At 57.0% G+C, this 27,880-nt stretch overlaps 1 protein-coding gene across 2 annotated transcripts in view; it reads right to left on the bottom strand.

Moving 5' to 3' along the window:
• Positions 1-26,328, bottom strand: part of DVL3 (dishevelled segment polarity protein 3) — a 29,863-nt gene extending 3,535 nt beyond the window's left edge. Inside the window, exons 1-13 of one of the 2 annotated variants that reach the window (XM_082767298.1) lie at positions 26,147-26,328; positions 8,286-8,355; positions 4,927-5,048; positions 4,420-4,526; positions 3,727-3,862; positions 3,359-3,452; positions 2,916-2,985; positions 2,461-2,600; positions 2,186-2,262; positions 1,688-1,755; positions 1,275-1,325; positions 1,003-1,152; positions 43-174 (exon numbers count right to left, since the gene is read on the bottom strand). In XM_082767298.1, the coding sequence (XP_082623424.1) occupies positions 43-174; positions 1,003-1,152; positions 1,275-1,325; positions 1,688-1,755; positions 2,186-2,262; positions 2,461-2,600; positions 2,916-2,985; positions 3,359-3,452; positions 3,727-3,862; positions 4,420-4,526; positions 4,927-5,048; positions 8,286-8,355; positions 26,147-26,313 (1,384 nt within the window). In that variant the 5' untranslated portion in view covers positions 26,314-26,328. The remainder of the gene's footprint in view (positions 1-42; positions 175-1,002; positions 1,153-1,274; positions 1,326-1,687; positions 1,756-2,185; positions 2,263-2,460; positions 2,601-2,915; positions 2,986-3,358; positions 3,453-3,726; positions 3,863-4,419; positions 4,527-4,926; positions 5,049-8,285; positions 8,356-26,146) is intronic. The other variant, XM_082767299.1, reaches the window with a different exon arrangement.
• Between the last annotated feature and the right edge of the window lie 1,552 nt (positions 26,329-27,880).

Genomic DNA, 27,880 nt, shown 5'->3' with positions numbered 1-27,880 from the left:
ACTCCCCACCTCTGCTGGAGTTGGAAAACAGCTTTCTCTTACCGATGAAAGCATTGGGGATGGTGATCTTCAGCCACATGCGGTCCCGCACCTCCAGGCCTGACTCTGGGGAGGCCATGGCTTTGACAATGGTGGCCATGTCGCTGTGGATGGACAGGTGAAAGTCATCGAGGCCTGTGGTGGGGACAAAGGGAAAGGAAGCCGAGATGAGAGGGGGGCAGAAAAGACAACAGCGCCACGTGGAAGAATCACACACACGGGAGGAATGGGCCAGGGAACAATACATCACAGACAGCCCCAGGGGCATGCTGGCGTAACCCCCCTCCAGTGCTATCCTTCCCAGGCCAGATGGTTTTTTTGCACAGGTCCTCTGCAAAACCCAAGCCAGAGTCTCCGTTCCCCCAGCCAGTCTCAAGCAGCTGAGATCCACAAGCTGCCAGCTGAGCCCACAAAGCCCAGCACGGGAATTCGTCACTCCTCAAAAACTTAAAACCAACTCCTGTCTTTTTGCCTCACTTGAACTCTCTAGACCCTTGCTTCAGGGTTCTGCATGCTACAATCACCCAAAACCCTGAGAAAGGAACCAAAAGAGTCCTGCTGTGCTCAGCAGGCCCCCACCCTGCTGCAAGAGCCTCTCCATCCTGCCCTGGCTGTTGTCTGGGAGGGCCTTGCTTAATCCCTCTGGCCTCACGCTCTCAGCTGGTAACTCCCTGACTGCTCTCGGAGCCTTTTCTCTGCAGCTGCCATAGCTCCTGGATCGCATCCGGGATCTTCTACTCTCCTTAAGCAGAAGGCATGAAAATGTGGTCTAAATTCACCCAGCCAGAGCTCGCCTTGATCCAGGCACCTGCCTGGTGAGAGCTGCCTCCCTCCCAGTCCCTCGGCAGGGCAGACCTGGCCCGGCCCAGCTGTCCCCAGGCAGATGTATTGCTCCCCTCAGAGCACAGTGAAGGCGTGGAAGCCGTGCAGCGGGAGGAGCACGGAGGCACGAGAAGAACTTACGTTCGGTCTCTGGGATGGAGCTGGTGATGGAGGAGCTGGTGGAAGTGATTGTGCTCATGGATGGACTCATACCGTACGCTGGGTAGGTGCCAGTCATCGCTGCCGTGTGAGACACCCAGGCTGCCGGGTCAATGGGCCGGATGGGCTCACCTGCAACGAACAGAGAGTCAGTTAGCAGCTCTAAGAAATTCTTTCCTCAACAAATCAGCCTCTGGGGGAGGGACGGGGACTCAGCGCAGCCCATTGCATCCCCAGCATCTGCCGGGACTCACCCGGATCGGAGCATGGAGAGTCTGGCCCAGCCCAGATCCGCTGGGGAGCAACTGGGAGAGAAAGAAGAGAGGGAGGGTCAGCAGGACAGGTGCAGAGGGAGAGATCCCCCTATGGCTCAGGGAGGGGTTTCTCTTTCCTCTGGCGCCCCGAGCAAGTGACCTCCCTGCCCCAGTGAAACGCGTCCCCAGCGTGATGTGGGAAGGAGGGCTGGGCTCGTGGGCATTTGGGCCTGGGAATTGGACATAGCAGCCTCCCTAGAGGAGAGCTGAAACCCCACCAAACCCCGATTCAGTGCCACAGGGAGTCACACACACACACGGAAGGAACAAGACAACAACCAAGTAAGTGCTTAAGGCAGGGCTCTCACATGAGCTGGGCACCAGCGTTAAGGGTGGGTCAGCTATCCACTTACTCCTGGGTAACGAGAAGCAGCCTCGGGGGCTGGGGTCCCAGCACTTGGCCACCGTCAGGGTGATGGGCCTGCAGCAAAAAGGCACAAGTTAGAACAAGAGCCTGGTGAAACAAAGCCCTCTGTGACCCACTGCAGTTGCTGTATGCTGGCTCTCTCCTGCCAGATGGGGAGAAGCTGCCAGTACAGCGTCCTTGTCCCTCCCCAGCTACAATTTTCCTCAGAGGCATGGACAAACTGGAGCAATAACCCTCCTGTTAGCCAGGCTATGCAAAAAGATAACACAGTATCCCAAGAAAAAGGGACCCCACTTTGTCACCACTCTGTTGGCTGCAATTCCTGCTTTGGGTATGAAAATCTAGGAATCAAAGCAAGGCCAAAATCCTAAGTTCTGGGTTCCTGCACACCTGCTGGCAGAGGTGGCTGGAAGACATGATTTGCACGCCCCAAACACACCCCACACAGCTGCCTACGGAGGTAAGAAACAGCCTCGGTACCTACCCCGGCTTGTGCACGATCTCCCTCAGCACCCGCACAGCATCATCGTTGCTCATGTTCTCAAAGTTGATGTCATTCACCTGCAAACAACACCACGGGGTGAGTCCCAGAGATGCGACCAGAGCCTGAGCTCCCCGCTCAGCTCAGCAGTGACTCAGCTTCCCTCTGCCAAGAGCAGCTTCCTGGGTTTTAGCCTGCCAGAGCGCGCAGGGAGGCTTCTGGGTCTTTTCTTGCTGCTCTCCCAGCCTCAAAGATGGAAGCACGTGGGCGTGAAGTACCTGCAAGAGCATGTCTCCTGGCTCAATCCTGCCATCAGCTGCCACAGCACCGCCCTTCATGATAGAGCCAATGTAAATGCCTCCGTCCCCGCGTTCATTGCTCTGTCCCACAATGGAAATGCCCAGGAAATTGTATTTCTCTGCAGGGATGGAAAGAGAAAAGAAGTAAGACACCAGAAAGCAGCAGGCACCAGGCAGCCCTAACTTCAGATGAACCACGTAGTAAAAATGGGCACTTGCACCCCTCTCCCTCCCAGCGAGACCTCCTGGGATGCAGAGAAGCTCTTTGAGATACTCTTTCTTTCTTTAAGAAGCTCTTTGCTTCAAGGCAAGCCACTTTCCTACGGAACCCATCCCTCACACCTCCCCGTATGTGCTCTCTTCACCCCCTCCCCAGTTCCTTCTCCCCCACCCCACCTCGCCCTGGAAGGACTGCAGGCACAGCTCCCACTCACCCATGTTTAGCGTGACAGTGATGATGTTCAGGGACATGGTGGAGTCTGTGATGCTGCTGAAGGACGATGACTGCAACAGAAGTGAAACAGAAGATGTCCTGTGGTGCCTCGGTACCATCCCAGCCCCTTCCACCTGCCCCCCGTGGCACCACAGCCACAACCCACAACTCCAGCCTCACGCTGGGAGCTTTGCAGAGCTAAAGGACTTCAGCACAGCCCTTACGACCCTTCCACAGCCAGGTCTGTGGTCCCATTTCTTGGGCTACACTGGCCCCACTGAAGGATCCGCAGCATTTTATGAAATCTCACTGCTTGAATCCAACCCGCCCACAGCAAACACAGCTGTAACCCTGATCAGCCCTGGAGCACCAAGTGGAGAGATCCACCAGGCAGCCCACCCTGCCCTGAGCAGCCCTCCCTCGGGATCCACAGCCCCTGGGTACCCTCTCAATGCGTGGAGCCTTCTGTTTCCGCCGGCGTCGCTTGTGCCTCCTCATCAGACGGGAAGCGCTGCTTTGCTCTGTTGAACTGCTGAACCTAGAGGCAAAAGCCAGAGTCAGCTCTTCTGCTGCTGGGGTGGTGGCAGAAAGTCACAGAAAGTCACAGAAAGTCACAGAAAAGGACACAGAACAGAGAGCTGCAGGGGAAGAGGAGAAGGGTGTGTTTGTGGGGGACATGCTGGGTGAGCTCTGAGATGACAGCAAGCCTGAGCATGGATGCAGGAGCCTGGAATTTCTATGCCCTGCAACGGCATCTCTGTGCTGAGAGGCAGGGGGAAACCAGTGTTCTGCCACAACCCAAGCTCTCCTACCTGCTTGTGGAGTCATCTTCATCGGAATCGAAGAAGCTGGTGGTCTCCAGCTCACTGCTCATGAGCGTGGAGGAGCTTTCGTACCCGCCCAGGTCTCGGCGCCGCTCTCCCTTCACTGTACCGTTCACCCTGGGTGCTGTGAAACAAGACGACTCAGCGTGCTTGAGACAGACCACGGGGAAACACCCCCTTCCCCTCTGCAGGGCTCATGGAAACCTTCTCAGAATTAATCTGGCCATCAGACACCATCTAGTACAGCCAGGCTCTGAGTCCACCCTGGGATCAGATACATTTTCTGTGGGTTACCAAATCTACCCCACTAGAGGAGGCAGAAAGGACTGATGGGCCATTAGGAACAAGGCTGCTAAAATTGTAGAAGACTGCTGCAGCTGAACTGAGGCAGAGCGAGGAGCAGCACAGCGTGACAAGGCTACAGCACGCTCCACTTGTCAACTAAGGAGTAAGGATATGCTGTCTCTGTCTTGCCCCTGAGACTTCTGCAGGAGATGTCTCCTTTGCCCCCAAGGGTTTCATCACCAAGCTCTGATGCAACGCAAGGGTCACATCCTGCCTCCAACTTGAGGCCCTTTTGTGCTGGGAAGGATCTACAGAGCAGACAGAGCTGCCCCGTGTCTGCAGCTGGTGCCCCACACCATGCCCCAGCAGGGCTCTTGCCACGTTTCCAGCACTCACCATGCTCAGGCCCATCTTTCCGACGAGGTCGTTCCCTTTGCGATGACACCACTGAGTCTGTCTCTGTCTCGTTGTCCAAGTTTTCCCGACTCCCCCCAGTGTTAGGGCTGCAATGAAGAAAAGGAACAAATGTCCAACCAGGCCCAGCCTCAGCAGGCTCCCTCCATCACCTAGCATGTGTCCCCAGCCATCAGTTATTTTCCCCTTCTGAGGGACAGGCATAGAGGTGGTGGGGAGCAATCACAGAGCACCTATGAGTGCAAGGAAGAGGGCTAGGAGAAGCTGACCTCTCTGCCAGCTTCCCTGCACCACTTTCAGCACATCCTTGCTCCCTGAATTACACAGCTCCACCTGGAAGCTGCTCCCAGCCCCGCCACCCTCCCTGTGCTGGCTGTGATCCCTGCCAATTCGGGGAGCAGCGTCCCAGCCCTTGCTCTTCCCACCCCACTTTACAGCAAAGCCACCACGGGTCCCGTAAGAACCAGGACAGGGGTTTGGGTAACTCACTGGAAAGAGGGGGGCCTGGAGTCTCCGATGCCTCCCGTGCGCTCCATGGACGGCGGCAGCTCTGTCTGGTTATCGGCACAGACCGACCCCGCGTCCGAATGGGATCCCTCTGCAGACACCAGCTGGGGGGACGAAACAGAGGATGACATGGCTGAGGGAGGGCGAAAACACCTGCAGGAGTGGCCAGAGAAGCTGGCCGAGAGCCTGTCCGGCCCAGGATCCCGTCTCTGACAGTGCCAGCAGCAGATGCCCGGGAATGGGTATGGAAAGGCCAAGCACGTAGCAAGGTTCTCCCTCAATCCTTTCCAGAATTGCTGTGTCTCGCCAATCCCTGACCCAGCAGCGAGGCCCAGGAGGCTGACAGCCCTGCGCAGAGACCGACAGCACCTGCACACCCCCACGGCACAGCTCCTAAACTCAGGTAACCTCAGCACATGTCTTCGTGGCGAGCAGAGGATCCCCAAGCTCTGCCTCCATCGGAAGAGACCGCTAGCGGTCATTCCTTCTTCCACTTCAACCAGCACAGCTTGGCCTGAAGGCTCTGGGACCCAGCAGGGCTTTCACATTCCCAGCCCGTGGGAGCTGGGGGTAACAGCTCCAGGCTGAGGATGGCTTTGGAATACTCCAATGTGTGTGTTTTTTTTTCTGGCTTCCACAAATCCTGTGCAAACTTTCAGCTTGTGCCCAGCTACGCCACCTGGGCACTGCCTCCAGCCAGCTGCCGGGAGGCTCAGCGCTTTCCCTGGTGCAGAAACTCAAAAAATGGTCAAAAAAACAGGAACAATTTCTACTGGCTGTGCTTTGAGGCAGCCCAGGCTCACCTACACGTGTCTCTGGCTCACCACTTTCAGGGCTCAGGGAACAAGACGGAGCTTCTCCTGCAGGAACGGGCTCACCAAGGGGATGAAACTGCTCAGCTGAGCTCGTGGGGAAGTGATTCCCCCAAAATCACTCCTTATGCAGGTTTGCCCCCACCTCTGAGCTGCACCGTGCTGGGCTAATTCACATCGGGCAGGGCAGGAAAGCAACGAAAAGCCTTTTCTGTATAAGAGACGTTCAGGGACCTCCACAGCAGAGCTGACAGAGCCCAGAAAGGAGCCCGCCCTCCCTTAAGCCAGGGAGCAAGTCCCTGGGGAAAGGCTAGAGCTCAACAGCAAGGGTAGGTTGATTTCCATCTTTAAGAACTTTCCAATGTGTCTTTTCACTCCTGTGCCTGTCTGTTCCCAGCACAGACAAGCACGGGGACAAACGCCTTCAGAAGACAGGCAAATGTCTTCAAAACACAGACCTCTGCACACATTTGTATCGGCTGGAAAGGAGCCGACAGCTGCTGCCCAAACCCTAACGCTCAGTGCAATGCCTGCATGTGCTGAGGAGGGACCCCACAGATCATCACGGGGCAAGGGGAGAACACTCTGCTGCTGGGGAGGCGCTGGGAACAGAGACAGGGGTGCCAGGGAGACAGAGCAGCCCCAAGAAAGCCTCAGCCCAGGGAGCAGACAGGGCAGAGAGCACCCGGGGCTGACAAAAGCTGAGGAGCTCGTCCTGCAGGCCCCGGGACAAGCCCGACAGCTCCTGCCCTGCAACTGGAGAACCAGCTCTGGTCTCACACCCAGCTCAGCCTCCCTGCCTCCAGCGAGCCCCAGGCACCTTCCCAGGCCACATCCCACTCCCCCAGGGCCACGTCCCTGCTCCGGCAGCCACGGGGGGAAAGGAGATGCTGGAAGTGGCTGGCACCGCCTAGGGAAAAGTGATAATGCTCTGTGCTGGAGTTGAGACCAGGCAAATAAATCCGGTCGGAGGGAAGGAGCTGCAGGCAGCTGCCAAACAGCACCGAGGAGAGGAGAAGAGAGGAGAGAGGTGGTCCTGAGCAGGGGACTGCTCCTGCCGTCCTCCTGGGGCTGGGATTTCCTCCAGGGAAGGTATTGACAACCACCCCATGCTCCTCCTGCCTCTTTCACTGTCAGGAAATATTTGCTCAGCCCCAAGCCCCTATCTCCCCCTCTAGCTAAAATTAGTACCGAGCTCCTAAAATAACCTCGTTCCAGCCTGTCTGACACAAGCAAGTGCTTCCCCCAGCCCCAAAGCACTCACAGACAGGGAGACTCCCAGCAGGGAGAGAAAAAGGGTTCATCAGCAGTGCACAGGGGGCTCTGAGCCTGCTGTCACCCTTCGTGCAGGAGCACTGATGGAAGCACAGACCCCAGGCACAACGAGCAGCCAGGGTTTCAGAGGCTGCTGCAGCAGCAGCACGGTGCCCTGGCAAATGGAAGCACACCCTAATGGTCTGCAGGCAGCTCAGAACAAACCGTGCTGGGCCCGTGCCACTTGCACCGAGCCCTCGGCCCCAGAAAGCCACTGCAATGAGGGCAGGCAGCTGCATGGAGATGTGAAGCGCAACGAAAAGCATGCCAGGTTTAAAAAAAAAATAAAGAAAAAGTGACGGAAATGGCTTGGAGCCTTTGGGATGCTCTGGCAGAGCACGTGAAAACAGAAATGGAGGAGCGGGGAGATGCCTGGGGCCATGTCCAGGCCGTGCTGCCAGGGGTCCTACAGCCGCTAGAGGGAGGGCAGCGCAGCACGGCCGCTCTGTGCAGGGGCCTCGAGACCCCAGCACCCTCACCACTGGTGAGACCTTGCTGTCTGATGCAGGGACAGAGGTAGTTAGGTCTCACCCAGCCCGATTTGCAAGAGGCTGGAGATTTTTCATTGTTTATGGGCTGTTTGTTGGCACCCAGGGCTTGGTTGTGTTCCTGGGGTTGATGCACACACGCTGATCAGCACAAACTGCAGCTCAGCAGCGGGGAAAAAGGGATGACGGGCCATGGAGAATGAACACCCTCTCCTCCCCCAAACAGAGGGTCCCCGCTGGGGCTGAGGCAGGCATGCGGGCAGGGGGCAGAGCATGTGCATGGCACGGCACGGAGGGAGAAGCTTGTCCTGCAGCTGCCCAGGCAGTACCTTTAGTCTTCAAGGCAGCCAAATCCAGTCCGCTTCACCAGCACTAGAGTCACTTAAAGCCCTTTGCGCCAGTCACCGCAGCGGGACTTTCCTTGGGAAGCTGACCCTGCCGTAGGGGCACACGGGTTACAGGCTGGGACCACCACCTCTGCCAAAAGCATCCCTTACGGTGAGCTCTCCGCAGAGGCATCATCCCACGTCTTGCCCGGCCCTGGGGGACCCAGCAGCACGCGGCTCAGCCTCCAGCAGAGAGGCTGGAGCAGGGTAATCTGCTCCATCAGCTTCCACGGCAGTCAGCACTCCGACAGTGCAGAGAGGTCGCCGTGCTTTGCTTGGCACTACGCGATCAAACGGAGGGAGGAGAAACAGGCAGCAAGGCAAGGAAGGGACTCGCTTACCCACGACACCACGCGGCCGTTGAAACAGGGCAGCTTGGCATTGTCGTCTGAGATTTCTTCTTTCACCACCCTGTGGGAGGGAGAGCAGGCAGTTAGAGCCGGAGCTTCAGAGGTTTTTCCCCTTTGAACGCGGGGTGCTTGTGCCCGACAACAAGCAGCCTGGATTTGGGGGTGCAGAGAGGGGCTGCACGGCCCCTTCTGCGTCCCCAGCCACAACTACCAGGCTGGAAGGGAGAAACCCAGGGCAGAACAGCCTCCCCCAGGTGCACCCAGCTGTTCTGCCCTCAGATATGTTAATCAGTCCAAAAAAACCAAAAAAATCCTCAGATCCGTATTCCCACCAGTTTGCTTATTTCCAAAGAAACACATAATTTGAACCTCTTTAGAAAGATCTGAAATCATCACAGCCTCTGCCAGAGCCTTCCAGCAGATGAAAGTGAAACGCATGAAACACGCTGCCTCCCAAATGGTACTGTCGCTGTTTAATTACATACATCATATTGCAACATCCCATCGAGCTTTATAGCTGTGCCACAGTGTCATCTTCCTGCGTTACACAAACAGCCTCTTCGCAGCGAAGGGAGCTCGGAGATTTCTCTTCCCCCAGCACTAAAAACATCTGCTCGCTTGGAGGATGAAATTCCTCCCAGTTTAAGTATCGCTAGGCACCTAAATAAATTCTCCCCCAGTGCGTACGCAGTCAAAAGCAACTTGTAAATGCAGCAGATACAATTAATACCATCTCTGATAAGGCAAATTTAATGGCAAAGGAGGCTTTTTGAGCAAGCTCCTATTCCTTTATACTCAACTGACGACACTTCAAGCATTTTTATTTAATGCAAAGACTGCTTACAGATTGGGGTATTTCTTAAATTCGAATTCCAAATTATGTTTAAAGTAGTTTGATGCATTATAGCTAAAGAAAGCCATGTAGTAACTAAGCAGTGCGTGGATTACGTTGGGGGGAAAAAGAATCCAAGAGAAAAAGGAACAAAAACTAGAGGAGGAACGTGAAACAAAGGGGAATCGCATCTTACAAAAGCAGCAGAGCGTAAGGGACAGCGCACAGAGGTGGGATCCCATCAGCAGCTCTCAAGGTCCCCAAGTCAGTCCCCAACTCACGGAGGATCGACGAGGACGCAGCTGTGGCACCCGGAGCTGTGACCCATCGCCCCCGACGGCCCGGCCACTGCCGCGGGGGCTCAGCACGCCGACACCCGTGGGACCTGGTGCCGGGCTCCCCACTGAGCTGAGCAGTCGCTGAAAACGGGGCAGGAAACCTCGCCAGGGCACCAGCAGAAGGCAAATGAACCAGGCTCCAGCAGCCGGCCGCGGGGAGCAGCCTCGCCCCACCCCGCCAGCCCCACGGGTTGCGCAGGCTCGGCAGAGCGGCGTCTCCGGGCCGAGAGGGAGCGGGCAGCGGGGGCTCACCAACCCTGCCCGAAATGGGGGCTGCCAAAGGGATGGGCAAACGCTAGCCACCCCCAGGAGGGCAGGGATGGTGAGCAGCTTGAGCCGTCCAGCCCCATTCCCAACACGGTGCCATTTTCTCCTTCAACAAGCGGGGAAAAGCAGGAAAGGAGCAGCGAGGCTGGATTAAAACCCTGCCAGCCCAATGTTCCTTCAGTATCCCTGTGCCAGCCTCTTCCTGAAGCCCCGCGGGCTGAGCTGAGCACCCAGCACATCCAGGCTCCCCCTCAGGCCCGTCCCCGGTGGCTCCCAGGCCTTCCCAAGGCAGCCGTGCTGTCGTCTCCTCGCTTCCCAAGGCACGCACCCTGGCCTGGCCGCGCTCGCATCCATTCATGCTGTCGCCAGTAGCCTGGCCTCCGTCCAATTCCTAGAGAGAGAGCTTCAGGCAGGGCCAATTCCCAGCGCTGCGCGCTGCTTGCTCTGGGATGCACAGTCCCGTCTGTGGGCGCGGGGACAGGGTGACACAGTCATAGGGTCGGGGTGACCAACCCTAAGCACAACGGAGCCCTTCCTCCCACTGTGGGGACAGAGGAGGCACCCCCAGCCCCCTCCTGGCTGGGACCACGGTGCCTGATGGAGAACAAGCAGCTCCTGTCTGAGCACGGGTGGCTCGTCGCTCCCGTTACCCCCACTCCTACCCCAGACATCCCCAGGGTCAGTTCTCTCCCCTCCTGGCCCCACGAAGCACCCCCTTTCCCCCCCCCGCTGTGCTGTTTATCACCGTGGATCCCAACGATTGCTATATTTAGACCCTGCAGGGCAAAAGCTGATAGCACTGGGCCGGGGTCGGGCACATGCCGAGCTGCAATCTCCGGGCAGCTCTGCTCCCGTCCGTCAGCACTCCTCGCGCCCTGCCGAGCTATTCGTGGCCGGCATTCCTCGGCCGAGCCCCCGCCTCTCGGCACCCCGCTCCAGCCACGCTTCTGGCACCAGCAGGACTTCAGGTTCGCGGCAGGAGCCGGCGACCGAGCAGCCTCTGGGGGAGCTGTGCGCGGTGCCACGTCTCTCCTCCTGCAACGGGGAGGCAGCCATGTGGGGAAACCTCCCTGCGATTCTGCTGGGAAGAGCCCTCCGCTGTAGGGTCTGGGCATGGGAAGCCCGAAAGAGGAGCCCCGGGAGGTGTTCCAGCTCTTTTGGATCCCTAAAAACCTCTCCGTTTGGGCACGAGCCCCCGCGACCCAGGGAAAACATCTGCCCAAAGCTGATTTCCGAGGGACTGCTTTGAGTTTACCATCCGTCACGATGGTTTCCCATTTCCCCACGGGTTCACAGCCCTGCCGGGGGTGTGCGTAACGTGGCAGGGAACAGAGGGCCAGCGAAAGCTCCCTGCTGGAGGGAGGCAGCCCGAGCACGGCCAGGGCAAGCCTGTGTCCGACCTCCCCTCGGCAGCAAAGCTCCGCGCCGAGCTGCTGTGCTGCTGGGCGCCCGGCCCGCAGCCCCAACTGCTCATCTGCATTGAATTTTCCAACAAAGAGACCTGCGGGAGGGAGGGAGGGAGAGAAAGAGAGAGAAAAGAGGGAGGGTTACTGCGAGGCAGGCCGAGTGGGCGGATGATTCAGCCTCCATCCCCAGTGACACGGGGGCGGCTGCGCGCGGGGCCAGGCCGAGGGGGAGGAGGGGACGAGGCTCTGGTTGCTGCGGGAGCCAGGCTCAGGGTTTTGCAGAGCATTGGTGAAAGGAGAGCGGGGCCTGCCAGGGCTGACACAAGCAGCACATCTGCTCCCATGCAGCTGGAGGGGGAAGGGCGGTGAGGGAGGGGAGGAAACCCAGCTCCGGCCCTCGCCCCATCCCGGCTGCTCCGGAAAAGCCAGCGGCTCCTCTCCCCGCGGGCTGGGAAGGTGCCACGCTGCCAGCTCCCCTCCTGCTCCGGCAAGGAGGACGCGGAGCCGGGCGGGTAGGAGCTGCCTTCTCTAGGGAGTCCCGGAGCAGCTCAGGAAACGAGAGGGTATTTGATAGCACACGGTCACATCCTAGAAATGAAGGGAAGGTGGGGAAAGGGAGAGAGCGGGTACAGGAGAGAAAGGAGGCACTAAAAAACTGCCCTGGAGAATGCTGTGAGAGAAACCCCGGCCACGCAGAGGTTAGCAGCGTGCAGCTGCCGCGCTCCAGCCTCCCTTCGGTGGCCTCCAGCCCAGGCGAGGCTGCGGATACGAGGGAGCTGCGAGCTCCAGCCAGCTCAGGTCCCTCCTGAGCAGGGCCCGCCAGCCACAGCGGGGTCCTGACAAAGAGCTAAGATGGAGGAACGGCAGCTGCCGTGCCCGGGGAAGAGAAGAAAGCCTGGAGGCTTTAACAAAGGCTCAGGTGGGAGGGTTTGAGCCTCGGGTTTGGATGCACGCCGCAGCTCGGCAGCGGTCACTGCTGGCCTCTGGCAACTCCGTCCCCCAGCTCGTCTACCTAAGGGGGAGGATGCTCAGAAAGGAGAATCGCAGGATATGGCGAGTCCTGCAACTCCGAAAAGCTGAATTTGGAGGTGGAGGGGGTGGGGGGGGTCAGCACGGAGAAGCCGGAGAAGGGAAGCAATCCCTCCCGCACGTCAGACATCTTGATGGCGAGGATGAAAAGGAGCTTTGTTACCAGGGGAGGTGCAGAGGTTGAGAGCACAGCTCAGCAGTGACAACTTCAGATTAAAAAGAAGATCTAAAACCAGCAGAGTAGATAAAAAAAAAAGATCTGTTCCTTTGTTTAATTCAATTCTTTAAAAAACTTCACAGAACAGTGACATTTCTTCCAAGATCACAAAAAAAAGAGATTCAGTGTTGAAGTTATCCTCCTCTTACAACCCCCCAAAAGCGCACAGCTTACATAGGCCACTCCTATGACCTTAACAGCCCCCATCTCCTGCACCCCACAGAACCACAGAAAGAATAAATAAATCAGGAGCCGTTCCTATCTGATAGCACAGGCTTCAGAGATTTGCACACCAAAAATGTGATCTCATTTTCCAGACCTGTAATACACACGCCTTAGGGCAGGGATGTCTCGTCTCCAAACGATTGTATAGATGAATGATGCCGAACAGTAAAAGGAAACACCTTCATGTGTTACTATCCAAACGTGAGCATCGCCCAGCTGTGGAGCAAAACCCCCCTCCTCTCCCTTCTTCAGGATTCAAAAGCTCTGCAGCCATTTCACCAGAAGAGAAAATTGGACAGGGCGATTCTCCAACAGAGCTGAGATTTCAGACGCGAACTATTCGCCTGTTAGACTAAGCCCAGACACGACACGTGCTTCCCATGGGGATACAATCCCCTCAAGGGCTGCAGGTCCAACCAAAGAACACATACGCCAGCGATCACACGTGTATCAGCGAGACCTTGGGTTTCGCAGGCAAGCAGCACGCATCAAACAGGATTAGAGGATTTGAGGTGTCTGTCTCCGTAAGCCAGGCAAGTCTTTGGGTCTTCCTCACTGTATTTTTATCTTCCGTGCAGAGGAGGAGAACATAGGATCCAAGCGTGCAGTGCACTGGGGTGAGAAGGTCTCTCTCAGGGTAAATAGAGATTGTTGTTTCCCATTTTATCTTCCCTCCGAAATCCTCAGACACAGTGTTTTCCATCGTGCCTTTATTTCAGAGCAGCGTAAGAAGAGAAACACAGATCTGGGGGTGTTTTAGCTCTGTCAGACCCCGCTCCCCAGAGGCATTCCTGCCTGCCTGTACACCCAACACCCCAGATCCCTGTGGGAATGTGACCAACCTTGCAGCACCCTCTGTATCAGGGCTCTTTTTCAAGAAACACCAAGCAACCGCCCTGCTAGCACAGCGATAACACAGCTCTGCATGGAGCAGGAGGTCACCTCTGCTCTCCTAACAAACCAAGGGTGCTTTACGAGGATTTCTCAGGGAGCAGATCACATTTCAAGCTACTACCTGCACTCCTCAGGAGCAGAGACACGGTGCCTAAGAGCAAAAGCACAGAATAGCCCGTCATTTTCAACCTGTAACCAGCCCAGCCTCCCTCAACCCCACTCACCACTGCTGCTCCTAAGCCTCCCCGTGCACCCCAGAGCTTGCTGTGCTCTTCCCTTGATGGTCAACAGGACAGGGACTGAACAGACATCTAAGATGGCAACTGTTTTCCCCAAGATCTAATTAACACACTGGATATACAGCACAGCCCCCATATCCAGGAGATGCTTGGCTCCAGCCAGACTTGTGCTCAGTCACGCAGGTGTCACTGGGTGGAGGACGACAGGACAGCCCTACTGCTCACCTAGCCCACGGACTGGGGAAGGAATGGCACTTGGGAACGAGGCCTGCCGGGGAGCAGGACTTATCAAAGCAAAGTTCCAGACTTGGATTTCAAAGGGAGCTGAAGGGCGGGCAGCCCCGTCCCGCCTTGATCTCCGCAGTGACCATCTGGCTGCGGCTCTGCTCTGCAAACCAGCCCGACGGGCCTCGACCCAGGGAGGGGGCAGCACCCCAGCTGCAGGAGGGAATTAATCCTATCCTGGGCGATGCTTCCAGCCCCCGCAGCCCCCAGAAGGCCATTCAGAGACGGCATCAAAGGGAGCCTGCTCCAGGCCCCTGAAGGTGCAGTGACACTTTCAGGCTCTTTGAATTGGAAATCAGGACAAACGGGAACTCCCAGCAGAAGCCCGGCCAGACTCCTCGCTCCGGTAGCTCCATTTCAGCTCCTCAGCAGCTCTGAGAGCTTGCCTACGCAGCACAGCACGAGGGTGCAAGGAGGTGCAAGGGCTCCTCGTGAGAAGGGCAGATTTGAGATAAAATGTCCGCAGGAAGGACCTCAGGGGAACTGAGACACCCCCAGGCAGAGCAGTGACCAAAAGTTGATTTTGTGGTCAAGGTGGGACAGGAATCAGGCACAAAAAGGCCTCAGCTGGAAGGACATGTTTATAAAACAGGGCAAAAATCCTGCCGCAGGCACTGATATTTCACACTGATGGCGAGGAGGTGGCTTGGTCTGTGCCACATCGGGCAGAGCCCGCGGCACGGAGCTGCGACATGGCTGACAGAAAGGACAGGGCCCGTGCAGAGGGCGGACACAAAGGGCTCGCTGAGGACAGCCAGCACAGTGGTCACAACACTTCTGTTGGTCACAACTCTTCTGTCAAGGCTGGAGAGGTTTCCCCAGGCCCCAGAGGGAATTCCCTGCAATTCTCCACAGCCATCACCCGCCCCTCTCCAGCTAGAAAAGCAGCAGGCTCCCCGCAACGCCCAGGGACTCGGCACTATGGAGACAACTGTGCCTGATAGCAAGGAGCTAAAAAGGGTCCTGGGGGGCTGTGGGGGGCTCAGCACGATGCCAGGACCTGCCGCTGCCACACATGGGATGAAGGAGATGGGCACAATGCATGGGGGAGGCTTCTGCGTGCCCCGTGAGGAAGGTGGGTCCGGGCCTTCCTTTTCTGGCCCTCGGCTGAGGGACGCCAAGTCAGTCCTGCTTTTTCTTAACGGCAGGCAAAGCTCCTGCCAAAAAAGCGCTGCCGCTGTGGAATGTGCTGGGCTAGCAGTACAGCTCATTCCTGGAAAAGCATCAACTCAGCGGGAGAGCAAGGAGAGGAGAAGAGGGGAAAAACGGGGAGAGGGGGAGGGTGGGAAACGAGGTCTGAAGGCCTGGGCTCGCACACCTGGGGAAGGAGGGAGCTGCTCACCAGCACCCCCTTGTCCGGGCTCCCAGCACCGCAGCCCTGCCCAGCACCAGCCCCCTGCTCCCCCAGCACCTCCCTGCTGGTCCTGAGCAGGGCTGGGAAGGCACAGAGCGAGGCAGATGTCTGCGGGGAGGAGCGAGGTTCACTCCCCTGTCATGCTAACGATTTGTATTTAATGACACATCTCCCCTTGGAGGTGACAAAACAGCCTCCACACGTGTCCTGCCCTCAAGACACCAGCTCACGCTCCCCTCTCCTGGCACAAACAAGTGGGTGAGCTTCCCAAGGAAACCTGCCCAGCGTCCTACCTGGTGGGAAGAAAGGGCCTTGGAGGATAACAGATGATGGCTGCACCTACTGCTCACACCCAGCTGCACTACCAAAGGCAACATCTCTGCTAACTGGGTCTATCAGCCATACGGACAACCCCTATAAAAACACCAGGGAGTTAATAAAGCTCAAAACGTTAACTTCTACCACAAAACATTTGCCAAAGACAATGAGAAGGTCTCACGCGAAGAAGGGCCTTTCAGAGCTGCAGCTGCTTAGCAGCAAAAGACAGAACTTTGTCCCTGATCCCAGGCTATTGCAGCACCCTGAAGAAACGGCAAGTAGTGGCACTACATCCCTCTGGCCCCAAAATGCTGGAAGCAGAGAGCATGAGGGAGGCTGAATGCTCTTAAGAACCACTTCTGACCATCGCTAGGTCAATGACACGTGTCCTGTTCCTTCCTCACCTTCAGGTCCTGGATAAAGGTCAAAACCTGAAATATTCGCTTCACCACAAAATGGGGAAGAGCTTGCAGGGAACAACTTGGAGAAAAGCAAAGCACAAGAACCATGGTTTAAACAACTGGTCTACCCTTAGAGAAAACCAATCCGAGGCAGAGGAAGGCTAGCTGTTCCACCTGGTCTCCTGCTTTTGATGCCATCAGTGCAGGGGATGCTACAAGAAATTGCCTGTACAGCCAGACAGGGAACAGAGAATATTTCAGTAGCGCTTTATATACTTCATTTAGTTCAGCTAGTATCAATCCATCTTTACCGAACTCCTTTCGAGACGCAGGGCTGAACAACGCAATGAGCAGCTCGATCTCCCACCAAGCATCATTTACCAGGCCAGCAGTGCTTGTCCTGCAGTCAGCACCCAGCGAACAAGCACACACTGTTCAACTGCTGGAAGGAAAGGACAAGATGCTCCCGTCCCAACCAAACGCAGCGAGTGCTGGCACACAACCCTCTCAACTAGAGGCCCAGACATCGGGTGACAGCTAGCTGTAAAGCAGGAGCCAATCAATTACTGCAAATTAAGAGGAATCTGATTAGCCAAGAAGCGAGGAAAATGTGAGCTGTCTCCACCCTGCTGCTGGTTTATTCTTCGCAATGGAAATTCCCGCTTCTCTTTCTTTTCTTCATGAAAGGCCTGGCCCGCAGGACTCCTGACACCGGATGGATGTACCCCTGGACAAGGCGATTTCTAGGCAGCCAGGAGACTTTCGTCTGCCAAGGACTCCTCCAAAGGAGCGTCAGAGGCTCGCTGACGCAGGGTGCAGGCCATGGTGTTGATCTGGAAGGAAGGCGTTTCTGCAAGCAGCGAGGCTCATGCGTTTCAGCAGCCTGGCTGGAAGTGATGACTGGCATTAGTCAGGAGACCTTGCGAGGTGCCATGTACAGAAACCAGCCCAGATCCTGCCGCGACTTGCCTCCACACCAGGGATCAGTGGCTGTTCCAACAAGAGGATAACTTCCCCCACAATGCAGAAGAGGACGGTGCTCTGCAGCACCACAGCAACGCACCACCACTGTGGGACGGAGGCCAGCCCAGAGCTGCTGCTTTTCTTTGACTGCAAATCCCCAGGCCTGACCTGCCACACACCATCCAAAACCTTCCGGCAACTGCACCGCAGGCCAGTTAATGGCCAGCCACCTCCAGAAGTCACCACACGTCTCAAAATGTTGGCTTGCAGAGGGTCCCGAAGTCAAGGCTGAGGGCTCCCAGGTCCTTCGAGGCTGGTGAAGCCACCTCCTGAAACTCCTACCAGGATGCCCAGGCTGGGAATAGCTGGATTTATGTAACCTAGAGTTTGACGTCATTCCACAGCTCTGTCTGGAAGGGAAATCATCTCACATGAGCCCCTTCAGGACCTAAAGGTGCATTTACCAGCTCCCGAAGACAACAGGAAGGCCTGCCACAGGGGATTGATGTGCAGCTAGGGCCATGGAAATCCACCCTTCTCAGAGTCATTGAGAAAACATTAAAACGAGCGAGCACAATGCAGCGGCAAGACTTCCTGCACCAAGCCCCAGCACAGGTTTCCAGCACAGCAGGGCCCCAGCTGGGCCCACGGGCAAGTCTGGGTGAATGGCACTAAACTACTAAAATACTGGTTGAGCTAGGCAGGGCTGAAGGAACCGGGACAGCTCGTTAGCCGTATGCAAACTGCAGGACAGAGTTTGCATACCCATCACAGCTTCTGGAGGGGGGTGAAGAAAAAAAAAAGCTTCAATTTGAGTGAGAAGCTGCTGAGCCCTGGGGCCAAACACAGCAGCAGCCTTGTGCCTGGCTGATCCCGTCAGGCAGCCAAGCTACGCTTCTGGTCACGCTTCTGACACTGCTCAGTGCAGATCTGAGCCCGACCCGGGGGTTTGGCACACAGGGGACGACCGATTTGCTCATGGGCAGGGAGGCACAAAAGGACTGTGAGTGTCCAGCAGGTCAGAGCGATGCCCAGGGACAAGGACCAAGTCCTGTGGGCAAGTTGATGTGCCAGCACCAGCATCCCCACTGAGATAATCCACGCAGAGCCACAGCTCCCAAAACACAGACCCCTCCGGCAGAGCCTCACTGTACCCCAGAAGCAGCTGCCAGCCATCAGAGGGGCCACGCAGCACGTGAATTCCCCTCAAAACACTAGGGGCAGTTCAAAAAGCAGCAGGAAAGCCTGCCCACACTGCGGCCGGTGCCAGCTCTTCCAGAAACAGATCCCTGCTCCACGGCATGTGAGGAAGCCCTGCCCCTAACAGCTCCTGTCCTCTGCCAGGACCAGACACGGATTCCCCCCTGCAGTCGCAGCTCCCAGGATCAATTCTTCCATAGACAGAGCAGAGCAGGGTACCCAAATGCTGCTTCTGCTGCCTTCGATAGTTATTCTGGAAAAACACCACCTCTGGCACGTCTCCTTCGATAAATAACTGGCACAACAATGACGGCAGCCCCAGCCCTCCGCTGCGGTGCGGGATTACACGGCACAGGAAGGGCAGCATCAGGCATCTCTGCCTGCCAAAGCCTCCAGAGAATTTCAGCCCGTTCCTGCACGGGCTCGATGTTATTGCTACAACAAAAACAGCAGCGATGGAAACAAGTGAAACCGAGAGCCTCAGAGCAGGGGCTCGGGGAGACACGAACGCTGCAGCTCCGCAAGCTTTCCGAAGCAGCTCTGTGCAGACAGCGATACTCACGAGCCAAAAACTCCATGTTCTCCTAGGCCACTATGGAATTATATAAAAAAACATACAAAATTACAACGATTAGATTAATTGCCGTATTTGTACCTCACTTCAGTGACTCCCCAAAAGCTTTCACGAAAGGATTTGGTTCAAAAATTCCCCGAGGCAGCCAGCAGCAGGATGAAGCTTTCCCTCACCCACCGACCTGGCCCAGGGGCCCTGCAGCAACACAGCCACGTGGTGCCACATCCCCCTTGTGCAAAACCTCCAGCCAGCCAGCGCAGGTCAGAAGGGCAGGCTCCAAATAACAAACAGGGGATGGACAGAGGAGGAAATCAATGGGAAACACCAAAAACACACAGCCCCGGCCGCTGCCTCGTCGGATGCGCGCCGCGATGCGAAGCTGGTGTGACAACATGAAGGCAGTTTCCTGCAGGCACGGCCTGTGCTGCGTTCTGCAGGCCCAGCTTTCCTTCTCGGGCTTTTACGCAGATCAAATATCCCAAACCACAACATTGTTCTATCTATTTGGATGCAGTCAAGGGTGGAGGAGCAGCAGTTCAGCACAGCAGAGAGACCCTCGGCTCAGAGCAGCTCAGCAACCGCCGCGCAGACACGCGAGAGGCTTCCCACTCCTTCCAGCACAAGGAGCCTCAAAAAGGACTCGAGGAATTTTAACTATGCTCCCTACACCTCCCCACACACAGCCTCCAGGTCAGGATGGAGGGCTGGATGCCCACCGAAAGGACTGAAGCCAAACACATCATGCAGCTAATGGGGGACCCCCATTTTCTCTGCTTATTCTCACAGTGTCCTTCTGCCCCGAGCATCCCCAAGCTCACCGTGGTGGTAAGATCTGGACATAGAATAAGCCCTGGACATTTCCTAGGCCAGCCACAGAGCAGTTTGCTAGGAGGGCAGGTGGGGAAATCCCATGTGCAGGAGGCAGGGAGCAAGGAGAGGGACTCATTAAAGGACTCAGAGCGCTCAGCCTCCATCCCTGTACACCACCACCTTCCTTCAGAGTCCAACACCGGCCACTTTGTCCCCAGGTGCTGGTCCTGCTCTCACCCACAGCCACCAGGGAAGCGAGGTCACTTCTGGTGCTGCCACTGGGAAGCTCCAGCACCCGCTGTGCAGGCAGGCTAGGACCCAGGCTTCAGGAACGGGCAGATTCTAGATGAAATGCTTAAATCTGCACTTGGGTGGGAACTGGAAGACTGGGCAGTGGCCTCCTCCATCATCAACAGCTCCTGTCACAGCGACCAACGTGCAAGCCAAGCCCCCAAGGCAGTTTCTGAGCCATTTTTAATGGTGCTTGACCTGATGTCAGAGACCGAACCGTGTGTGCCCAGCTGCGGGGCAGACAGCCAGGGCACACAGCCTCACTTCACGACAACACTTGCGACATCAAGGTAGGTTTCTGTTCTGTGCAGGAATTCAAAACAGAGCCCTTCAAATGGTTTCAACGCACAGAACTGCACCAAAACAGCTTCGCTCTCACAGATAGGCAAAGGTTTCCTGACCTTTTTGCTTCTCCAGAGACAACAAGAGCGGATAAAATTAAGAAACGTTCCCATCAAAAACATAATTGAAAACAATACCTCTCTAAGAAAAATGCTGGCTTCGACACGACACCATATTTCAGGAGAAAATTCTGACCAGCTCTAGCTGCAAACAAGTTCAATAGCTGTTGTAGAGCTTCATTGTTTGCATAGTACAGACGAGGCCCGAGGGCAGTTGGTCCGCGGCCCAATTTGGCTAACTTGGCTTTCAGAACGCCACCCCTGGGCAAAGAAACCAGGCTCTGACTGCCACCGGACTGCCATCACCCAGCACTGCCATCAGCCAGCCTGGCCTTGGCGAGCACGGCTCCAACCACAGCAGACAAAGCCGGGCACCTACGGGGCCGTGACGGCCGGCTCCGAACAGCAGAGCTCCCGGCACAGCCCAGGGAAGGAGCAAACGCCACCACCAAACCTTCCCCACGTGCACCCCAGCCCTGGCACCGCCACAGGTCACCGCCACAGGTCACCGCCACCATGCCTGGGGACACTCTGCAGCAGCAGCTACGACCAGGAGCAGCTCCGGCACCAGTGGGACACCCCAGGCACAGACAGTGTCCCGGGCACGTCCCAGCTCTGGGGCATTTATCCTCTGGGGCAGGGCAAAGGAAAGATGTGGTGCTGCGGTCTCTCGCGTGGCTGAGTGGGACCAAGCTTCTGGTCAGTTTGCCAGGTGACATTTCCATCCGAGGAGGGAAACGTACATGGTAGAGCCCACCTCATTTCACAAGGCAAGCCACTTTGGACACAGAGCTGAAAGCTGGACCTGTTTCTCTTTTCTAGAAACGGAGAAGGAGCAGCATGCAAGGCCACCACGGGTTCAGGAGCATGGATCTCCATCTCCCTCAGCTCTTCTCGCCTCTCCAGCATCAATTTGGGGAACCCCTCAAGACCCAGCAGGCCTCCCTGCTCCCCAGGGATGAGCTATCTGCTGGCCTTCTGGCCCAGAGCTGAAGAGAAGTGATGGCCACCTCACAGCGGGGCCGGTGCTGTCAGACAGAGGCAGCAAAAGGGAGCGGGCGTACAGAGGAGTCGCACGGTTTTGGAGGAGCTTCAGCTCACTCACAGCCTCAGCACGGACTCCTTGCCAACCTCTCCCTGCGTGACATCCATGATGACATGGAAGCGCTCTCCGCCGGGAGCATGGGACAAGCAAAGGTCTTCTGCAGACAGCAAAGTTTCCAGTTCAAAATTAAAAGAATAAAAAAAAAAAAAAGGCAAAATAAACCCCCCTCCCTCAGCTCCCACTACAAAAAGCTGGCAGGGAAGGCAGGGGCACCAGGCCAGCAGCTCACCACTGCTGCAGGACTGACACCGCTTATTAAGCTTAGGATCCCCTCCCCAGCTCCAAAACGCTTTAAGCCAGAAGGACAGTCACTGCTGGCATCGATTTCAAAAAGATCCTGCAATAAAAATAAATCACTCGGCCTTTCAGCGAGCGTCACCGCGCTTCCCAGCGCACATGTGCAGGAGATGAGGTCGCCAAATACCAACGGCATCTGACCCCTGCCCTGGGAACTGCAGCAGGGCCCGCTTTGTTCTGCCTCCAGAGCATCGCCCTAATCACCGCCTCGTACCCGCCTGTGGAGAGCAGGTGATAATTAAGCAGGTCTGGATGAGACACCGGGCTAATGATTAGTTCGATACCAATTTTCGCTTGACAGCTGAGACCTAGGGAGAGCTCGCCGCAGCTCTGAAGTTGCGATTGCAGTCAGGAGCAGCATCCCACCGCTGCAGCCCAAGCCTCTGCTGTCCTCCCAAACGCAGGACGAGGACGTGAGGTGAGGGAGGGAGGTCCCCTTGCAGGAGAAACGTCCCTTGCTGCTCCCTCCTGCCTGGAAGAGGTCTGAGGGAAGTGGAGATGAGCGAAACGATCACAAGAGATGCTTCACCCAAGCGCTTTGTCCACACGCTGAAGAAATTCAGGTTTACAGGCACCCCAGGGTTTGTGGCAAGACAAGGGAGCGAGAACTTCACGCCAGGTGCTAGGGACTTACCTGGATGCACAAATTGCACTCGTTTAACTGAAACTGCTTTGAAAAGTCTTACTTAAACATCAGCAAGCCCCTGTGGGAACACCTTGATCAACAGCAACGAGTAGCATCAATTGCAAGTCAAAAACAGAGCCAAAAGAAACCACAGGTCAAGTGATGGACGTCCTCAGAGCTGCACCAGCCACATGGCCAGATGAGAAGCCAGCAGTTAGCTGGGGGAAGCACGCACACAAAGATCTGCCCCGGGGAAAGATGTGCTGCGCAGAGAAGGTGACTTTTCTCATGGGGGACAGGGGCTGGAGGGATGCTTACAGATCTCTGAAGCCCACGTCCCAACACACTACACGCTACCACGACCCATCAGCGTGGCTGTTCCCTTCCTGGCCACACAGATCCCCAGGAGATCTAACACCTTGGAGATCAGAGCGCTGCTATGGAGCTGCAGCACTCAGACTCACACCATCACCTGCTGAAGAAGCTCACAAGAGCACAGGAGCTCTGTTAAAACTTCCATTGCACAGATTAGGAGCGAAAACAGGCAAGAATTAAAAAGCTTGCCCAAAGCTCCCCAAAAAGCCTGCGCGTGGCTTGGTGGGGAACTCGGATCTCGCAAGTAGTCAGAGCACCGCACAGATTTTACCTGGAAAACGTTGGCTAAAAGGACTCCAGCTGCAGACAAAAACCTTCCTTCTCCAACTTTAGCAGCCGAAGGACATCTCCACATTTCCCAGTGAAGCAACATCCACAGAAAGCAGCTTCAGCTCCAAGAGGACCTGAAGTCCCCGCTCCACACAGCCGGGCACAGGCTGGATCCTCCGACTGTTTGCTGAGGCAGAGAAACACTGCGGCTCTCCTGCTGCTCGCACCTCCTCTCCCCACCACCAGGTACGTTAATTCTTCTCGTTTCTCCTCCTTCCTGCCTAGATGTGGCACCATTCTGGTGTCCCCGTGATTTGGGACCGAGCACTTTGACCAGGATTAGCTCCTGGCATAGCCTGACAGCCCCACAGCCACCCTGGGGAGCCTCAGTTCACATTTCCAAGGAGATGTAAACACTGAAGCTGCTCCATCACCGCCCTGATTCTCAGAGCAAACAAATATTAACAAGATAAACAAAAGAATGAAAAATCCCACACACCGAGACCGCGGCTGTGATACTGCCCTGGGGATGGGGTGAGCTGAAGGGAACGCCTGGCTGGAGATGCACAGCCTGGAAAGAGGAGGAAGAGGGAGAAACCAAATCGACCTGGGCAGCAGAAGTGAGAAGCAACGCTGGGTCGCAGGGAGAACTTCGCCTCGTGCCACAGGGACCCCACAAAAGCTCCAAGCACTACAGAAATGCGCAAGCCAAAGGATCTACAATGTTTTTGTAGGATCTTGCCCCCTCGTCGATCAGCTGCCCGACACAGAGGGCACCTCGAGGAGAGGGGGCCAGAGGGATAAAGGCACAAACACACAACGCCCTTCCTTGGCTGAACACAGCCAGCATTAATCTTGCTGCTTTTCGCTAATCACTCATAAATTTACAGGCTTTTACCAAGCAGCTGAGGTGCCTCCTGCCCTCCCATCCCCGCAGCCCGACTGATTGCTTTCTCCTGGACACCAATTACCAGGGAGCCTGAAATATTTCAAGTGCTGCCTGGGGCTGCAGGGCTTCTCGGAGACAATGCGGCAGCTGGACTGGTCTGGCCGTTTCCCTGCGAGCTCCAGCCAAGCACCAATCCTTTCCTCAGCTCTCTGGGCAGGAGCAGAGACCCAAACACCTCCTTCTTGATGGGGCATCCTGGGCACCCCGCCACGAGGGCCCTTTTCCACGTGAGGCCTCGGCACGTGCTGCCCAAACCATGCAATTCACCCTGCAGGACCTCACTGAGGGATGGGCAGCTCACACACAGCCTCCACACAGCCCAAAAAGACCTCTGCAGCTGCTGGGCTGCACACACCTTCCCTTCCAGAGGGCATTTCTTCCCCTAGGAGTTAGCTTTGTCCTAGCCAACTCTCCCCTCCTGCATTTCTGACCCATCTAACCTCGCTGGGTCTTCCTGAGCAATGTTCCCTCTCCTTGCTAGGATCCACAAGAACTCCCTACGCCGCCTGATCTTCAAGTTTCATTAATCTACCATCTGCCTCCTCTCACGGAGCCTTAAAGAAACAGAGGATGAAAAGGCACAAGACAGAACTTTGCTGCCACCAGACCCCTCTTCGCGGCTCGAGACGCTGCTATTTATTACCAAACTTTGTTTATAGTTCTGCAGACGCTCTCCCACCCACATGGCAATGTTTCATTCAAGACAAGCTTGAATTCCCTTCAAGAACAACATTTCAAAGGATCCCAAGGCATTTGTTTACAAACAGCACGCACGGAGAATTTGCTTCTCCCACCAATGAAACTCGGTCCCCTCCGCGCCAGGGAGAGGCAGCTGTTTCGTAGCACCCAACGCTGCTCAACAGCTGAGGGACAGGAAACCATCCGCCGACAACTGATCCCGCGGGGGAAACGGATGGAAAACGAGGGCTCCTCTCGGCCTGGAGAGCACGGGGAAGCTATTGAGCTCTCCGCTGGGTCAGGAGGAATTTCGGGAGGCTGAGCATCCCAGACTGCGGTCGAAGGAGCGACTCCAAATTTCAAGCCTCATCTGAAAAGCTGGCACCTCCCGAGCTAACGGGAACCTGGGCACCGGGATCGCTGGGCTGCAGAGGGGAGAGCACCCCCTGCTGAGGCAGCCACACGGGTTTCCATCCAAGCCCCGAACAGGCCCAGCCCTGTTTAAGTTACGGTACGAGCCAAGCTCGCAGCCTAGGGAGGTATTTGGCGCAACGAGAAGACACTAGGAAGGCTATAAAACTGAAAGCCTTTTGCAGCCCCAGCCTCCATCCGCAAGACCTAGTGTAAACACTAAATCTTCAGAGGGGAGGGGGGAAAAAAAAAAAAAAAAAATGGAAAGGAAGGCGCTCACGCAACCCGCTGCAATCCCACTCGGAATGGGAAAGGGTCACGCTGCGGGAGCCAAGGGAGGCTGCCTTCCCGGGACGGGGCTGTGCAAAAAAAAACCCAGAGGAGAGTCAGCTGTGGGAAGACCTCGGGCAAAACAAAGGGTCTCGGGAGCTGGCTTCACGTGACGCTCGCTCCCCGGAGCGGTCGGGGGACTTTACAAAGGTGGGAGCCAACGGAGGCCCCGCGTAAAGCTGGCGCGAGGCACAGCAGGGCCCACCTCACCTCCGCACGCGATGGAAGGAGCCCGGCATGATCACAAAAGGGAGCGATGGGAGAGGACGGGGGCTGCTGGGGGGCTGCCCCAGGGTCCGAGCGGGGGGCTTCTCGCCCCGCGCTCAGGGCCGGGAAGAGAAAGCCGGCCCCGTTTCCCCCGCTCCTCCCAAGGAGATGGGGGAGAGGGGACGCTGCCAAAATGGATGGCGCTCCCCAAAATGGATGGTGGGAGAGCACAGCTGCCCCCAGCCCCCCTCCCGGGCAGGGAACGTGGCCCTGAGCCCTGGGGGAGATGCAAAGCCCCCTAAAACACAATGGGGGGGGGGGGGTGATGGCACCGGGGGGACACAGAACCGGGGGGAGCCCCACGCAGGCAGCGGGGGGCACAGCGGGGACCCCTCCCCATGGTGCGTGGGGGGCGCCCAGCCCCAAAAGGGGGTGCTGGGGAGGGATGGGAGGGCACCACCCCCAGCCACCACCCTTTAGGGGGGGGTCCCCAAAACCGAGGGGGGTGTTCCCCAAACCAGGGGGGGGGTGTCCCAAAGCCTGGGGGGGGTGGGGGCTCACCCGAAGTCGTCGTCCATGGACTTGAAGTAGAACTTGTAGTTGGGCCGGTTGAGGAGCCCCTTGAAGTCGCCCAGCGTGACGCGCTCGGCGGGGATGGGCAGCTTCACCAGGTACGGCGTCTCCTGCTCGTCCAGGTGGTAGATGATCTTCGTCTCGGCCGCCGCCATGGCGCCCCTGCCCCTGCCCCTGCCCCTCCTCCTCCTCCTCCTCTTCCTCCGCCTTCCTCCCGCGACCCCCGGCTTCCTCCTCCTCCCTCCTCTTCCTCCTCCTCCTCCTCCTCAGCCCCCCTCTCGCCCCTCGCCCCCTCTCCCGGTGCCCTCTCTCCCCGGGCTGTGCGGGTCCCAGCGCCGCCCGCCCCGCACGGCGCAGGCTCGGGGCTCCTCCGGCTCCTCCCCTGCCCGCCCGCCCCGGCCCCGCCGGAACCGGAACCGGCGGAACCCCCCCACACACACACAGCCCCCCCCCCGGCACCCCCTTCACGGGACCGGGCTCAGGGACCCCCCCCCCGATCCCTCCCCTCGGCCTTTGTCGCAGCTCCGCAGCCCCTCGTGGCGCTACGTGGCCCTCAGGGGTGGTTCTGCGCTGCCCCCCCCCCCCTTCACAGACCCCTCGAGCACCTCACGCATCGCCCTGTGCAGCTTGAGCCTGGCACTGCTCCCCTACAATCCCCTCATCGCCACCCCACAACAGCCTTCCCCGGTGCTCAGGGCCCTTTTGAGTGCCCCCAGCCCCGTTCCTTCACATGGTAGCATCGCCACTCATCGCCACCGTTGCTCTCTGTGGCATCCTTTCCACATCCTTTCCTTCACCAACCATGCACGCATCGGCTCCAGAAGTCTCTCATTTCCATCCTTTTCTCCCCACAGGCCCTATTTCAGCCATCAGCGCCGTGACCCCAGCCAGCTGGAGCTCTCTTCTCCACTACTGCCACCCCACCAGCACCCAAGGGGCACCAAGGAACTGTCTCCATCAGCAGGGGCCTGGAGGTGTGGCTGAGAGCAAAGCTGGAGCAGGCAGAGCCTGGGGAACGCTCACCACACCAGGAAAGACATTAACAGCCTTGCCCTGGCCTGGATTAGAAGGAACACACACAAAAAACCACGCCACGGGATCACAGGGGGTGTGAGGCCAGATAGCCAGTCCCCCTGCCAGAGTCACCCATGGGAGGAAGAGCCAGGGATCTTGCAGGGAACGGCACCAAGCTCCAAAGGCTGGCAGGCAGGTATGAGGCTGTAAATAGCCTCCTCGTGAGTCCTGTAGGTGTTCCTAGCAGTTATCTGGGCAGCACTGCTAGGCTGGGTTAAGAATCCCACATTACATTGAAAAATACACACTCAGGAATACCTCAGGTAAATTTTAAGAAGCGTAAGACTCTACTGTTTCTCCACAAGAATTACAGTGTTCCTCCAGCAGGGCCAGGGCCACTCTCTTGTCCTCTTTCCCAGCTCCTGACCACAGCTGCAGCTTCACCCCAGAACCTGCATCTACTCATTTGTCACCTTTGTTACCAAAAGTGCCAGTTTTCGAAATGTGAGCTCCCAGGGGACCGCAAGCAACCACAAGGTAAGAGAGGTGTCACACACCCACGGGATGGTGCAGACCAAATCTCATTGTTACAGCCTTTAAAAACAGGCTCAAAACCCTTTAAACCAGGCCAAGTGATTGAATAGGCTCAACCGATAGATTGATTTAACTGCTCCCAGGAGTCTTGTGAAGTGTGACTCACTGCTAATG

This window comes from Aythya marila (genome assembly GCF_965140915.1).
Source record: "Aythya marila genome assembly, chromosome: 9".
Classification (NCBI taxonomy): Eukaryota; Metazoa; Chordata; class Aves; order Anseriformes; family Anatidae; genus Aythya; species Aythya marila.
This window is presented reverse-complemented; position numbering and strand designations above follow the sequence as displayed.